We start from the raw sequence: 14,981 nt of genomic DNA on the forward strand, positions 1-14,981 counted from the left end.
ACCATGTTCATTAGGGAACGCAATAAGAAACTTAAAACAATAAGTGTTTCTTATTGAACATCCAGGTCTGACTAGGCGTAACATATTAAACGAAAATCCAGGATGATCATATCAGTATGACATGTCACGTTTGGTATGGTTACTTAACACCCAAGGTTACTTAAGCTAAAAATGAATGTAGTGTGGTTGGTTGGCCATATAACGTGAATGTCTAGCAAACCAAAGGTTGCTGTGGACAAGTCCAGGCAGTCTCTCCATGTTCTAGTCCTCTTTGTTCAGTTTGGCACCTAATGGACAAAACCCTGGATTTTGTATGCATCAACCCAATTAACAAACACAGTGGTTTAAAATCAACTGCTTGTGACCCCAGACACCTTCCCTGTGAAGTCTTCCTTTTAAGTGGAGTCACTCAACATCACAAGTGTACATTTTGTAAAATTGGGCCTTTCTATGTAGGCCTACAGGATAACCTACTCACCCAGGCATCTTGGACAGTTTGTTACAGGCTTGAGGGGGTTTACTGGAAAGGCTGAGAAATGGGAGTCAGGACGTTTCATCAATAACTAATTTCAACATTTTATTAGAGATTCGATGCGGCGTAATCTTCTGTTTAAAAAAAAGGTTTGTCAGTATCCTGTTAAAATTTTTGAAAACGATCATAAATTGACACTTTTGTAAATTATCTGCAGTTCGTATGATTTCAAAACATTATAACAATCACAGAAATGAAAACATACAAAACTGAAAAAGAAACGACCTTTAGCAAACAAGTGATATTGTATTAATAGACAAGTCCTAACAGTGAAAGAATAGTGTGGTCACAGTGACACTATGCCCATTTCTGTCACTGTGACAAAGGCACCAAACCAACCAACTGCTTTCTCAGCCCAATTATTAGTTAAGGGATTTACAGAACTAACTTAAGTGTGAAACTCCCACTCACACAGATGGCAAACTGTTCAAATTAACTTCAGACATTCTTTTTCTTCTTCATGGAAATCGAAGACCTTATTTTCACTTTCAGACAGCCCGTAAAAAAAATGTAACATTGTTTTTTTTTCCAACATGTTTTGTTTCTGTTCTGATACAATAATGATGTAGCTAAGCCTGTTAACTAGGGCCCTAAAATAGAGTGGAGCCAAAAACAGAACAAGTTCCAATTATGACTTTTTTTTTTACAGGAGTGCAATGCATGAGAGGGGAACATGAGTTCTCACACGTGTAATGTTCAATGACCTGACATACCAGACATTCAGCACTGCATCAACATGCACACAGCAGGCTGATGGCTGTGATATGCGAAGCAGCTTGCTTTGCCATCGAGGAGCTGGCATATTTTTTATTACATACAGACAGTAGAGAATCAGAACTCCAATTATAGTCAATTTCAATATTGCATCCACCACAATGATAAAATGTTTAACATAAATAATCATATTTAAATTTACTGACACTTCTCTATCTATAGTATGTCTGCAGTAAAGGCTTATTTCAGAAGGCTGCGATATATTTACCAATACAGTTACAACTTAGATCAACCATCATTAAGGGCAGATGGATTCCCTCTAGCTAAAAAGGCCACTAAAGGCTTGGCACAGACGAGTAGAGTATCTGAAACTCTTTATGAACCCATGAGCGACCGGTAAATCATCACAACCACCCATCTTGAGCTCCATTAAGTAGGTGGTCTCCTGTTGTTAGTAGATGAGTGGTGGTGGTGTCGCCCCCTACTGGCTGGAGGACCACAGCACTCCGACAGTCAGCTTCCAATGCAGTGAGGGTCAACGAGGACAAAAAGGGACACATTGTGGGTTCATCGTGTTCCAACAGCTCAATTTTTGTTCATAATGTGGTCATGTGTAGCGGTTTCCCCGGTTACAAGAGAAAGACAGTGAAGACAGTGTAAATAACAAGAAAAAAGCAAAACAGACAGTCTATGGCTAAAATAAATGTGCGGCAGAATAAGGCTCAGAGTTAGCGGTCTGATGCAGCAAACCCACAGTCATTGCACCAGTTCTCTCCCAGTGAGAGAGGAAAAAAAACCTACGCAGTCAAAAATACATCCACCTTCATCAAGTCTCATCAAGCATCGTCCTAATCCGACCACCATTACACTTTCAATACTGTTAGACTTCTTGGCTGGAGGGAGATGCATCCAGCACTAGTGTCCCAGTGAGAGAAACAGCAGAAATGTTACATAAAAATGTGTGTGACTATGTTTAAAAACAACATGGAGTACATGGGAGGGGAGGAACATCTCCTGTGACAGCCCCAGACCTCCTCACATCTAAAAGACCGGTGAAAGTGCAGACACAGCAGTCTCCCATTCGCTATGCTGTTGACTTTCCTCTAATCTAAGTAAGTTTGATTTCCACCATAATCTCAGGTGCACTTCCAAATGTAGGTGTTCATAAAAATCTGCAGTGACACCACCAAACCTGCGGTGGTGCTGTGGGTTGCAGGCATCAGCTTCCCTACAGGAAGAAAGTGAGAGGGCATCTAGTGAGTGGACCGTAGGTCAGCGATGCGCTGGCGTAGATGGGCCATAAACTCAAACATGGTGGCAGCCAGACTCTGGTGGATAAGGTAGCGGGGAAGTCGACCCTGAGACAAAACAAGATCAGACATGAAAGTTAAACTGCTTCTCCAGCCCACTGACAATACATCAAAGCAACAAGCACACACAAACCATCCTCAACAGGCTGTTCTTACCTTGAGGTCTGTGTTGAGCACCCAGATAAAGGTACAAACCGAGGGGTTACTGCTGGACTTCAGGACCACAAACCCTCCTGGACCATTCTCACCTCTAGGGAAGAGAAGAGAGAGGAGAGGGATGGATGGTAGGGAGGAGAGGAGAAGAGAGAGAGGGGGTAGGGATGGTAGTGTCACATATCAGCTAATTAGCATGAATGGTTTGGTTGACTTGATCTGCTTTCAGTATTGTTCCCAGTGAAATGAGTCTGTCTAGAAGCAAGGCCAGACCTGACATAGCGACTGTGTGGAGGCTTGGCGCCATGGTCGGTTGCCATGCCAGAAGAGATGTAGCAGTCTCGTTTGCGTTCCACCCGCCTCACATTCACAAAGTCCCTAAGGGATACAAGGGCATGAACTACTTTTACATTCAAAACATGGACAAAACGAGGATTGGCACCCTATATAAAATGGCACCCTATAGAATGTACTACTTCTGACCCAAAGTGCACCACATAGGGAACAGGGTGACTCCATATTCGAGGTAGTCCATGTTGTGTTGAGTTACCTGGCAGACACTACCCCCCCTGCTGCTCCGGAAGAAATATCGTACGACACCAGGGTGTTGTCATCCACCCTCTGGAGGATCTAAAGGAACAAAGTGAAAGCAATGTCAGCCTTTTGCATAATTTCTTTTTTCTCTCTCACCTTTATTTATTTAACCAGGTAGGCCAGTTGAGAACAAGTTCTCATTTACAACTGCGACCTGGCCAAGATAAAGCAAAGCAGTGCGACAAAAACAACAGAGTTACACATGGGATAAACAAAAGTAGTGAATAACACAATAGAAAAATCTGTATACAGTGTGTGCAAATGAAGTAAAGAGGTAAGGCAATAAATAGGCCATAGTGGCGAAGTAATTACAATTTAGCAATTTACACTGGAGTGATACATGTGCAGATGAGGATCTGCAAGTAGGATTACTGGTGTGCAAAAGAGCAGAAAAACAAAAACAAATATGGGGATGAGTTAGGTAGTTGGTAGGATGGGCTATTTACAGATGGGCTGTGTACAGCTGCAGAGATCGGTAAGCACTGGAAATGGAAGGCAGCCAATGAGGTGTTGGCTTTGGGGATGACCAGTGAAATATACCAGCTGGAGCACGTGCAACGGGTGGGTGTTGCTATGGTGACCAGTGAGCTGAGATAAGGCAGAGCTTTACCTAGCAAAGACTTACAGACGACTTGGAGCCAGTGGGTTTGGCATCGAATATTTTATTTTTTATTTTACCTTTATTTAACCAGGTAGGCTAGTTGAGAACAAGTTCTCATTTGCAACTGCGACCTGGCCAAGATAAAGCATAGCAGTGTGAACAGACAACACAGAGTTACACATGGAGTAAACAATTAACAAGTCAATAACACAGTAGAAAAAAAAGGGGGAGTCTATATACAATGTGTGCAAAAGGCATGAGGAGGTAGGCGAATAATTACAATTTTGCAGATTAACACTGGAGTGATAAATGATCAGATGGTCATGTACAGGTAGAGATATTGGTGTGCAAAAGAGCAGAAAAGTAAATAAATAAAAACAGTATGGGGATGAGGTAGGTGAAAATGGGTGGGCTATTTACCAATAGACTATGTACAGCTGCAGCGATCGGTTAGCTGCTCAGATAGCTGATGTTTGAAGTTGGTGAGGGAGATAAAAGTCTCCAACTTCAGCGATTTTTGCAATTCGTTCCAGTCACAGGCAGCAGAGTACTGGAACGAAAGGCGGCCAAATGAGGTGTTGGCTTTAGGGATGATCAGTGAGATACACCTGCTGGAGCGCGTGCTACGGATGGGTGTTGCCATCGTGACCAGTGAACTGAGATAAGGCGGAGCTTTACCTAGCATGGACTTGTAGATGACCTGGAGCCAGTGGGTCTGGCGACGAATATGTAGCGAGGGCCAGCCGACTAGAGCATACAAGTCGCAGTGGTGGGTAGTATATGTGCTTTAGTGACAAAACGGAGGGCACTGTGATAGACTGCATCCAATTTGCTGAGTAGAGTGTTGGAGGCTATTTTGTAAATGAAATCGCCGAAGTCAAGGATTGGTAAAATAGTCTGTTTTACGAGGGTGTTTGGCAGCATGAGTGAAGGAGGCTTTGTTATGAAATAGGAAGCCGATTCTAGATTTAATTTTGGATTGGAGATGCTTAATATGAGTCTGGAAGGAGAGTTTACAGACACCTAGGTATTTATAGTTGTTCACATATTCTAAGTCAGAACCGTCCAGAGTAGTGATGCTTGCCAGGCGAGCGGGCTGGAAGCGATCATTTCATTTTACTAGCATTTAAAAGCAGTTGGAGGCCACGGAAGGAGTGTTGTATGGTGTTGAAGCTCGTTTGGAGGTTTGTTAACACAGTGTCCAAAGAAGGGCCAGATGTATCCAGAATGGTATCGTCAGCGTAGAAGTCGATCAAAGAATCACCCACAGCAAGAGCAACATCATTGATATGTACAGAGAAAAGTGTCAGCCCAAGAATTGAACCCTGTGGCACCCCAATAGAGACTGAGAGAGGTCCGGACAACAGGCCCTCCGAGTTGACACACTGAACTCTGTCTGAGAAGAAGTTAGTGAACCAGGCGAGGCAGTCATTAAAGAAACCAAGGCTGTTGAGTCTGCCGATAAGAATACGGTGATTGACATAGTCGAAAGCCTTGGCCTGGTCGATGAAGACAGCAGCACAGTACTTACTGTCTTTTATCGATGGCGGTTATGATATCATTTAGTACCTTGAGCGTGGCTGAAGTGCACCTGTGACTAGCTCGGAAACCAGATTGCACAGTGGAGAAGGTACGGTGGGATTCGAAATGGTCGGTGATCTGTTTGTTCACTTAGCTTTCGAAGACTTTAGCAGAGCTGTTGATCGGGGTAGCCAGGTGGAAAGCATGGCCAGCTGTAGAGAAATGCTTATTGAAATTCTTGATTATCGTGGATTTATCAGTGGTGACAGTGTTTTCTAGTCTCTGGGAGGAGGTACTCTTATTCTCCATGGACTTTACAGTGTGCCAAAACTTTCGGAATTAGTGCTGCAGGATGCAAATTTCAGTTTGAAAAAGCTAGCCTTAGCTTTCCTAACTGACTGTGTGTTTTGGTTCCCGACTTCCCTGAACAGTTGCATATCACGGGGACAATTCGAAGTTAGTGCAGTACGCCACAGGGTGTTTTTGTGCTGGTCAAGGGCAGTCAAGTCTGAAGTGAACCAAGGGCTATATCTGTTCTTAGCTCTACATTTTTTGAAAGGAGCATGCTTATTTAAGATGGTGAGGAGAGCACTTTTAAAGAACAATCAGGCATCCTCTACTGACAGGATGAGGTCAATATCCTTCCAGGATACCCAGGCTAGGTCGTTTAGGAAGGCCTGCTCACAGAAGTGTTTTAGGGAGCTTTTAACAGTGATGAGGGGTGGTCATTTGACCACGGACCCATAACGGATACAATGACAGCTGAAATCCTGGTTGAAAACAGCAGAGGTGTATTTAGAGGGCAAATTGGTCAGGATGATATCTATGAGGGTGCCCATGTTTACAGATTTGGGGTTGTACCTGGTAGGTTCCTTGATAATTTGTGTGAGATTGAGGGCATCTAGCTTAGATTGTAGGACGACCAGGGTGTTAAGCATATCCCAATTTAGGTCACCTAGCAGTACGAACTCTGACAATAGATGGGGGGGGGGGGGGGGGCAATCAATTCACATATGGTGTCCAGGGCACAGCTGGGAGCTGAGGGGGGTCTATAACAAGTGGCAACAGTGAGGGACTTATTTCTGGAGAGATGGATCTTTAAAAGTAGAAGCTCGAACTGTTTGGACATAGACCTGGATAGTATGACAGAACTCTGCAGGCTCTCTCTACAGTAGATTGCAATTCTGCCCCCTTTAGCAGTTCTGTCTTGATGGAAAATGTAATTGGGGATGGAAATTTCGGAATTTTTGGTGGCCTTCCTAAGCCAGGATTCAGACACGGCTAGGACATCAGGGTTGGCAGAGTGTGCTAAAGCAGTGAATAAATCAAACTTAGGGAGGAGGCTTCTGATGTTAACATGCATGAAACCAAGGCTTTTACGGTTGCAGAAGTCAACAAATGAGAGCGCCTGGGGACACACAGGGCCTAGGTTAACCTCTACATCACCATCATACGGGCCACAACAACTTATTCAAATCATAACAAATTGGTTTTCACAGTAGGTCCACTGTACTAGGCTAAGCTTGTTTGTCTGATGACTGGTCATAAGAAAAAGAGGAGACAGGATAGTGCAGGTTACCTGGCAACCAGAAACAGTTTTGTTCCACTGGGCCATCTTCTCTGGCTGTAAGATCACCTCCTGGTACACCAGCTCTGCTGGACACTGCATGAAGGCCTGGGACAGACAACACACACAAACACATAGCTATAAATACAAAACCTATCAAACAGTCTAGTAAGACCTTGAATATACGATATACAGTGCCGTCGGAAAGTATTGAAACCCCTCAACGTTTTCCACATTTTGTTACATTACAGCCTTATTCTAAAATGGATTCAATCATTTATTCCCCTCATCATGCACTGTCAACTGTCAAAGTGTGTGCCTTTCCAAATCATGTCCAATCAATTGAATTGTAACCTTTATTTAACTAGGCAAGTCAGTTAAAGAACAAATTCTTATTTACAATGATGGCCTACACCGCCCAAACCTGGACGACGCTGGGGCAATTGTGCGCCGCCCTATGGGACTCCCAATCACGGCCAGTTGTGATAGAGCCTGGATTCGAACCAGAGTGCTGTAGTGACGTCTCTAGCACTGACATGCAGTGCCTTAGACCACTGCGCATCTAGAATTTACCACAGGTGGACTCAACTTCAAGTCTCATATTTATGTTTATCTTATATTTAAAAAAATAAAAGTCAAACAACCTGTTTTCGCTTTGTCATTATGGGGTAGTGTGTGTAGATTGCTGAGGAAAAATATGTATTTAATCCATTCTAGAATAAGGCTGTAACAAAATGTGGAAAAAGTCAAGGGGTGTGAATACTTTCTGAAGGCATATAGCCCAATGTGCCAAATACTTACACCAGACAAGCCACACGTTATGAAAGCAAAGGCCATACACAGAAATAAAGTGATGACCATGTACCTTGAGAATGAAGGTCTTTCCATGGAAGGGGATCTCCAGTGTGTACACAGAATCCCCCGCGTCCTGACAAAAGGAGAAACAACAACATATTAGTAACATCCAGTAAATCTGTCACTATTAAACCATCTTGTGTGTCCAACCCACAAACTAACAGCGTACAACAACAAGTAGCTAACTAGAAGCAACTGGCACACAGGTGTCACTCATTCCATGGAGGGCCAGGTGTCTGCTCCTCCCTTGTAAAGGTCACTGATTAGTTAGGAACTCCCCTCACCTGATTGTCTAGGTCTTAACCGGATACAAATTGAAAGGAAATAACAGAAACCAGCAGACACTCAGCCCTTCTTGGAATGAGTTTGACGCCCCTGAACTAGCCACTCACATTGTTCTTCTCAAACTTCCAGTTCTCCTCCTGGGCCAGGATCTGTTCCACCACGGCCATGGCCTCTTTACCCTGCCTCACCAGCTCCTTCTCCTGGGGGGAGACTGCCCTGCGACCCAGCCCCTCCTCATCCAGGTCCTCCTCAGACCCTGGCCAACATAATACAACAACACACACACACACACACACAGAGGTAGAATAGAGATTACAGTTAGGGAAGAGACAGCGTAAAGGTGAAACAAAGAGAAAGCGAGACATGGAAGATTGAGAAAGACATTGAGAATTATAAGGGAGAGAGAAAGGGAGATGTAGTGTGGTACCTGCGAGGGATTCAGGTGGAGAGTAGAACTGTCCTTCAGACACAGCACGTGGGTAGATCATGGAAGCTCGCTCCGACGCTGCGTTCACTGCTGCTAGGTAGGCTGAGGGAGATAGAGACCATAAAGGGAGACGTAAAAGACTATATATCTTCCTCTTCTCTTTGTCCATTCCATTATCCAATGCATCATTCCTTCCCTACTTGGGTCTGTCTACTACAACCCACTTCCTCATTCTGAGGGGATTTCCTGAGGGCACAAACCTTCTTCAAATCAAATGTATTTATAAAGCCCTTCTTACATCAGCTGATATCTCAAAGTGCAGAAACCTAGGAGGAACCAGGCTATGAGGGGTGGCCAGTCCTCTTCTTTTGAATATTCATGTGCTTTCTGGCAAAATGACTGAACAAACATGTCCAGGAGTTTCCACTGACCCATTCAAATGTATCCATCACTCTGTGACTCACCTCTCTCATCACCAGCCTCTATGGAGAGCACCTTGAAGTCCAGGAACCATGTCTCCAGCCACGCCACCACAAAGGAGGTGATGGGTAACACATAGCCAAAGGCATTCTGGGATAGCAGCTGTATGAGGAATGACATGTCAGTCTGAGACAAGTGGTATATATAGGCTACATCCCAAATGGCACCCTAATCCCTATTTAGTTCACTACTTTTGACCAGGGTCCATAAGGATCTAGTCAAAAGTAGTGCACTATAGAGGAAAGGGTGGCATTTGGGACTCTACCATACACTTGTGTGGACAGCCATATCCCATTTGAAGAAACACTACTACTTATGCCATTTCTGAGAAATTATGCTGAGCAGTATCTTGACAACAGCAACATTATGTCTGCTTCCCCTTCGTTATAAATAAATAGCGAAGAGATTGTAGGGGTGTGTGGCTTCAGGCTGTCGACACGGCGCGTAAACACAGAGGGCAGCAGAAAGGCTTAACTCAGATCAGAATAGATTTGAATGTATAATCCCCACCATGCTGAGTACACAGTAAAGGTCAACTGCAGACAAACTGACAATATATTAATGTTCTAATTGAATAGAGAAGTGAAAATGTGAAGTGGCTTTGAACACAAACAAGTGTGGAGCTCAGTCCAAACTGTTTCTGGTAAGAGGAGAGGGGGAGGCACTCACATTGGAGAGAATGACTTTGACTACAAGGAAGGAGCTGGTCACTAGAGTGGTGATCTATGAGAATGAAACACTGTTAAAAACAACAGCTGGTATTGGGTGAGAGCAGTCAGCCCACCACATATGACCATCAGTCCATTTAGGTACCAGTCTGTCGGTCCGTCTCGAGGAGCGCTCTTACCGCAATGACCCACCAGTGCCTCAGACGCAGAGCAGCATAGCCCAACTGGAGACACAGGAAACGAAACAAGGCAAGGAGCTATGGTGGAGAAAAAAGAAAAAAAAAGACAAACCAGAAAACAGTAAAACTAAAAAGTTATTCCCGTATGTGATCGTGAGAGCTGGCCATGACGACTTTGATTTCAATAAAGGCAAGCATCGGCAGGTGAATAACCGTGACAGTACGTTCAGTTCATTCAAACGTATGACTTTCTGACCCATTACAATTATAGCTTGATCGTTTACACTCACAAAGATGTCAAAGAAGGAGGACTGAAAGTTGTACTTGACAACCTCCAGCTCAAGGCTCTGCCAAATGGAGTTATCGATCTGCAGTGGGACAAAGCAAGAGTAGAACCATAGGTAAAACATGCAGCCAGAGGCAAGCTCTTTCTATTGCATACATACATACATACATACATACCATCATCATTAGGGGACCGCTGACATAATGAGAGAAAGTAACTGACACACACAGAGAGAAAATAACCAAAATAAACTGTTAACAGCTCTGCTGGGCATCTGACTAACAATCTTGTTCACATTTTTAAGGAAGTGGTAAAGAGATAAGAGCAATACACTGAGTATATAAAACATTAAGAACACCTGCTCTTTCCATGACAGACCGACCAGGTGAAAGCTATGATCCCTTGTTGATGTCACTTGTTAAATCCAGGTTAAAGAAGGATTTTTAAGCATTGAGACATGGATTGTGTATGTATGCTTTTTAAAGGGTGAATGGGCAAGAAAAAAAGATTTAAGTGCCTTTGAACAGGGTATGGTAGTAGGTGCCAGGCGTACCGGTTTGTGTCAAGAACTGCAACACTAGGGGCCTCCCGGGTGGCGCAGTGGTTAAGGGCGCTGTACTGCAGCGCCAGCTGTGCCACCAGAGACTCTGGGTTGGCGCCAAGGCTCTGTCATAACCGGCCGCGACCAGGAGGTCCGTGGGGCGACGCACAATTGGCCTAGCGTCGTCCGGGTTAGGGAGGGTTTGGCCGGTAGGGATATCCTTGACTCATCGCGCACCAGCGACTCCTGTGGCGGGCCGGGCGCAGTGCACGCTAACCAAGATTGCCAGGTGTACGGTGTTTCCTCCGACACATTGGTGCGGCTTGCTTCCGGGTTGGATGCGCGCTGTGTTAAGAAGCAGTGCGGCTTGGTTGAGTTGTGTATCGGAGGACGCATGACTTTCAACCTTCGTCTCTCCCGAGCCCGTACGGGAGTTGTAGAGATGAGACAAGATAGTAGCTACTAACAATTGGATACGACGAAATTGGGGAGAAAAAAGGGGGTAAAATTCAACAACAACAAAAAACACAAAAAAAGAACTGCAACACTGCTGTTTTTTTTTTTTACCCGTGTGTATCAAGAATGGTCCACTACCCAAAGGACATCCCGCCAACTTGACCGTGAACACGGGAAAGGGAAGGCCAGCATCCCTGTGGTCACTTTCGACACCTTGTAGAGGAAGGGGTTCTTAATGTTTGGTATACTCAGTATATACCCTGTGGTTCACACACACACAATATATACAATTGGCATAATATAGAACAGTGAACATAAGTACGGAGAGTGATACTGAGAAAGTAAAAAACAAGGGGCAGAGAACAACATGTGAGACACATGAGAGAAAGCAACAATAAAACAGGCTCCCAAGTGGTGCAGCGGTCTAAGGCTCTGCATCTCAGTGTTAGAGGCATCACTACAGACCATGGTTCAATTCCAGGCTGTATCACAACCGGCCGTGATTGGGAGTCCCATAGGGCAGCGCACAATTGGCCCAGCGTTGTCCAGGTTGTTCTTAAATGACTTGCCTAGTTAAATAAAGGTTACACTAAATAAAAAAATAAGAGAGTAGAAATAGATTGACAACGAGTGAACTCACATTGAGCTCGATGATCCACAGCAGGGAGATGAAGAGGAGGTCAAAGGTGACAAAGAGGCAAAAGGTGCGACGGACGTCCGAGATGACCTTCTTCTCCCCAGGTGGCACCACCAGGTAGTGGGGGGAGGGGAGGGATACAGTGGTGGAGTAGGACGCATTCAGAGAGGCGATGGCAGGAAGGCTCCCCCCAAACTCCCCATAGTCCACTCCGCCCGGCATTCCTACTGAGAAAGGGGCCAATCCACCTGAGACAGAGAGAGGGGGAGTAATGGTGAGGTGTGGCCAGTGAGATGATCTCTCAGAAGTGGATTAAGCCTAGTCCTGGACTAAAAAGCTAATTGAATGGAGTATATGTGTCTGGGAAACTGACACAGTGTTTAGGGATATAAGAAGAGGAAAATATTATCATGCACTACGTGGTCAAAAGTATGAGGACACCTGCATGTTGAACATCTCGTTCCAAAATCATGGGCATTAATATAGAGCTGGTCCCCCTTTTGCTGCTATAACAGGATATCTGGGAAGACTTTCCACCAGATGTTGGATCATTGCTGATGGGACATTCTTTCATTCAGCCACAAGAGCATCAGTGAGGTTGGGCGATTAGGCCTGGCTCGCAGTCGGCGTTACAATTCATCCCAAAGGTGTTCGATGGGGTTGTGGTCAGGGCTCTGTACAGGCCAGTCAAGTTCTTCCACACCGATCTCGACAAACCATTTCTGTATGGACCTCGCTTTGTGTACGGGGGCAATGTCATGCTGAAACAGGAAAGGGACTTCACTCGGCGGTCCCGTTCTGTGAGTTTGTGTGGCCCACCACTTCGCAGCTGAGCCGTTGTTGCTCCTAGACATTTCCACTTCACACTAACAGCACTTATAGCTGACCGAGGCAGCTCTAGGAGGGCAGAAATTTGACAAACTGACTTGTTGGAAAGGTGGTATCCTATGACAGTGTCACGTTGAAAGTCACCGAGCTCTTCAATAAGGCTCTTCAATACAATTGTCAATGTTTGTCTATGGAGATTGTGTGGCTTTGTGCTACATTTTATACACCAGGTCAGCAACTGGTATGGCTGAAATAGCTGAATCACTCATTTGAAGGGATGTCCAGTGGACTCCAATCAAGTTGTAGAAACATGTCAAGGATGATCAATGGAAGCAAGATGCACATGAGCTCAATTTCGAGGCTCATAGCAAAGGGTCTGAATAATTATGAAAATTAAGTATTTCTACTTAAATACATTTGCAAAAAATTCTAAAAACCTGTTTTTGCTTTGTCATTATAGGGTATTGTGTGTAGATTGATGAAGGGAAAAAATGAATTTAATCAATTTTAGAATAAGGCTGTAACAAAATGTGGAAATAGTAAAGGGGTCTGAATACTTTCCAAATGCACAGTACTGTATTCTAGTCAAGGCCATCTTATTCAACTATTGCTGTGCATATATTGTATCTTATGTTTTCTTCAAATATATAACATTTTCTATCCACATACTGCTTATACATCTCTCACACACACACACACACTTATTTATACTCCAGACTCAGACATGGCTTGTTCTAATATGTCTATATTTCTTAATTCCATTATTTTACTCTTAGGTTAGCTTGTATTGTTGTGTATTGTTAGATATTACAGCACTGTTGGAGCTAGGAACACACACATTTCGCTACACCAACAATAACATCTGCTAATTATGTGTATAGACGACCAGTAACATTATGATTTGGTCAGCATCAATGATGATATTCTATTCTAGACAGAAGATCATACTGAATTATTGCCCGATGATCTTCTGAATTTCCCAATACCCTGTTTGTAAGCTTTTAAATTGTATCAATCTGAACAGTTTTCTTTTCCAGTGATGAAGATATGGATGATGTCTCATAGTATGGTGGGGTATGCAAAAGTGGGTCAACTTTGAGCACCTTTATTTATCTCTTTGATGTTTTGGCATTCAGGTACAAAAAGTGCTGTCAAAAAGTGACTGAATTAAAATGTCAATACCGCACAAGGAAAACAGTGTTTTCAGTTTAAAAAAAGATGATAGATTTTGTCATAAGACAAGAGTTGATATTCACTGTGATGGCCGGTCCCACCCTCTAATAAAGTAAACAAGTTACTTTGAACAATCGACTGTTCGAGATAACAATAAATGCTGTTGATTTATCTGATTCTGAGTAGACCTATTTACACTATTGATTAACATGGAATTCATCAGTTGAAGACTAAACACAACACATTAGGCTAAATTACCCTCCTACAGACAAGCAACTTAACCCTGAGATCTGGCCTGTCAGATCCAAATTACATAAGTGACCAACTTGAATGAGTTATGCTCAGACAGTCATATCAAAACCAGTCGACATAAATCTCTGCAATAGAAATGGAACTAAAACTGTACAATAACTAGGTAACGTTATATAGCTAACTAGCTACCGTAGATAGCTAGCTGGTTAGCTAACTAGCTGACAGCTAAACTGAAACTGGCTAGCTACAACTGGCTTAGCAATACATGCAGGTTCCGTTTACGTACACACATGTAGAATTAGTACATAATACTGGGGGTGATATTTAATTGATATAGGCTTGCATTACAAGTGGAGCAAACAACAGTGCTAACGCTGTCTTTAGCATTACCATTAGCTAGCTAACAACATAGCCACAGTATACACCCCGTTATACACCCCATGAATATATTACAATTAAACATAAATAAATAGGATACAACTTTCACATCTGAACAATGACCACACAAAATTGGTTTGAATTTAAAAAAGGAACAACTGTAGTCCTGAGCCTTTAACTCACCTGATTTAGTACATCATCATCATCGACGTATCTTCCGGGAATACCTTCTACATGAAACGGGTCACTATCTCACTTCCGGTTTAGATTTGTGGTAATCTGGTTTTAATGTCTATGGTGGTACAATGTTAGCTATTTGTTTTTCATCTGACAGTAGCATTAGGCTGCTTAAGCTACAAATGCAATATTAAAGGACCTACCATTATATTTGTCTATTGTTGCAATAACTTATCAGTCCAATATAAATTAATTAGCATACTTTCTAGGAAGCCTATTTTTAATTTGTCAGTTGACTTTGCCAGTTTTGTTTTCCATGAGGGTGTTTTCTGGCATACTCCACTTGAAGAACATACCATCTGAGAAG

General features: G+C 43.4%; 1 protein-coding gene across 1 annotated transcript; it reads right to left on the reverse strand.

Moving 5' to 3' along the window:
- Positions 1 to 558: 558 nt before the first annotated feature.
- Positions 559 to 14,683, reverse strand: LOC109893303 (stAR-related lipid transfer protein 3-like). Its single transcript, XM_020486476.2, has 14 exons — positions 14,621 to 14,683; positions 11,810 to 12,054; positions 10,177 to 10,254; positions 9,887 to 9,964; positions 9,709 to 9,762; positions 9,024 to 9,141; positions 8,560 to 8,661; positions 8,240 to 8,388; positions 7,858 to 7,920; positions 7,005 to 7,100; positions 3,260 to 3,339; positions 2,983 to 3,087; positions 2,713 to 2,806; positions 559 to 2,604 (listed from the first exon to the last, which is right to left on the reverse strand). The coding sequence occupies exons 2-14, from the start codon at positions 12,026 to 12,028 to the stop codon at positions 2,500 to 2,502; spliced, it is 1,341 nt and encodes a 446-aa protein (XP_020342065.1). The 5' UTR covers positions 12,029 to 12,054; positions 14,621 to 14,683; the 3' UTR covers positions 559 to 2,499.
- Positions 14,684 to 14,981: the final 298 nt, after the last annotated feature.

Source organism: Oncorhynchus kisutch, linkage group LG6 (assembly GCF_002021735.2).
Source record: "Oncorhynchus kisutch isolate 150728-3 linkage group LG6, Okis_V2, whole genome shotgun sequence".
Taxonomy (NCBI): domain Eukaryota; kingdom Metazoa; phylum Chordata; class Actinopteri; order Salmoniformes; family Salmonidae; genus Oncorhynchus; species Oncorhynchus kisutch.

Coding starts and splice junctions, on each gene's coding strand:
- LOC109893303 (XM_020486476.2), bottom strand. CDS start 12,028: ATGCCGGGCGGAGTGGACTATGGGGAGTTTGGGGGGAGCCTTCCTGCC. Junction 9,965..10,176: donor CCTCCTTCTTTGACATCTTT/GTGAGTGTAAAC, acceptor TCTCCACCATAG/CTCCTTGCCTTGTTTCGTTT. Junction 3,088..3,259: donor GGGGGGGTAGTGTCTGCCAG/GTAACTCAACAC, acceptor TGTATCCCTTAG/GGACTTTGTGAATGTGAGGC.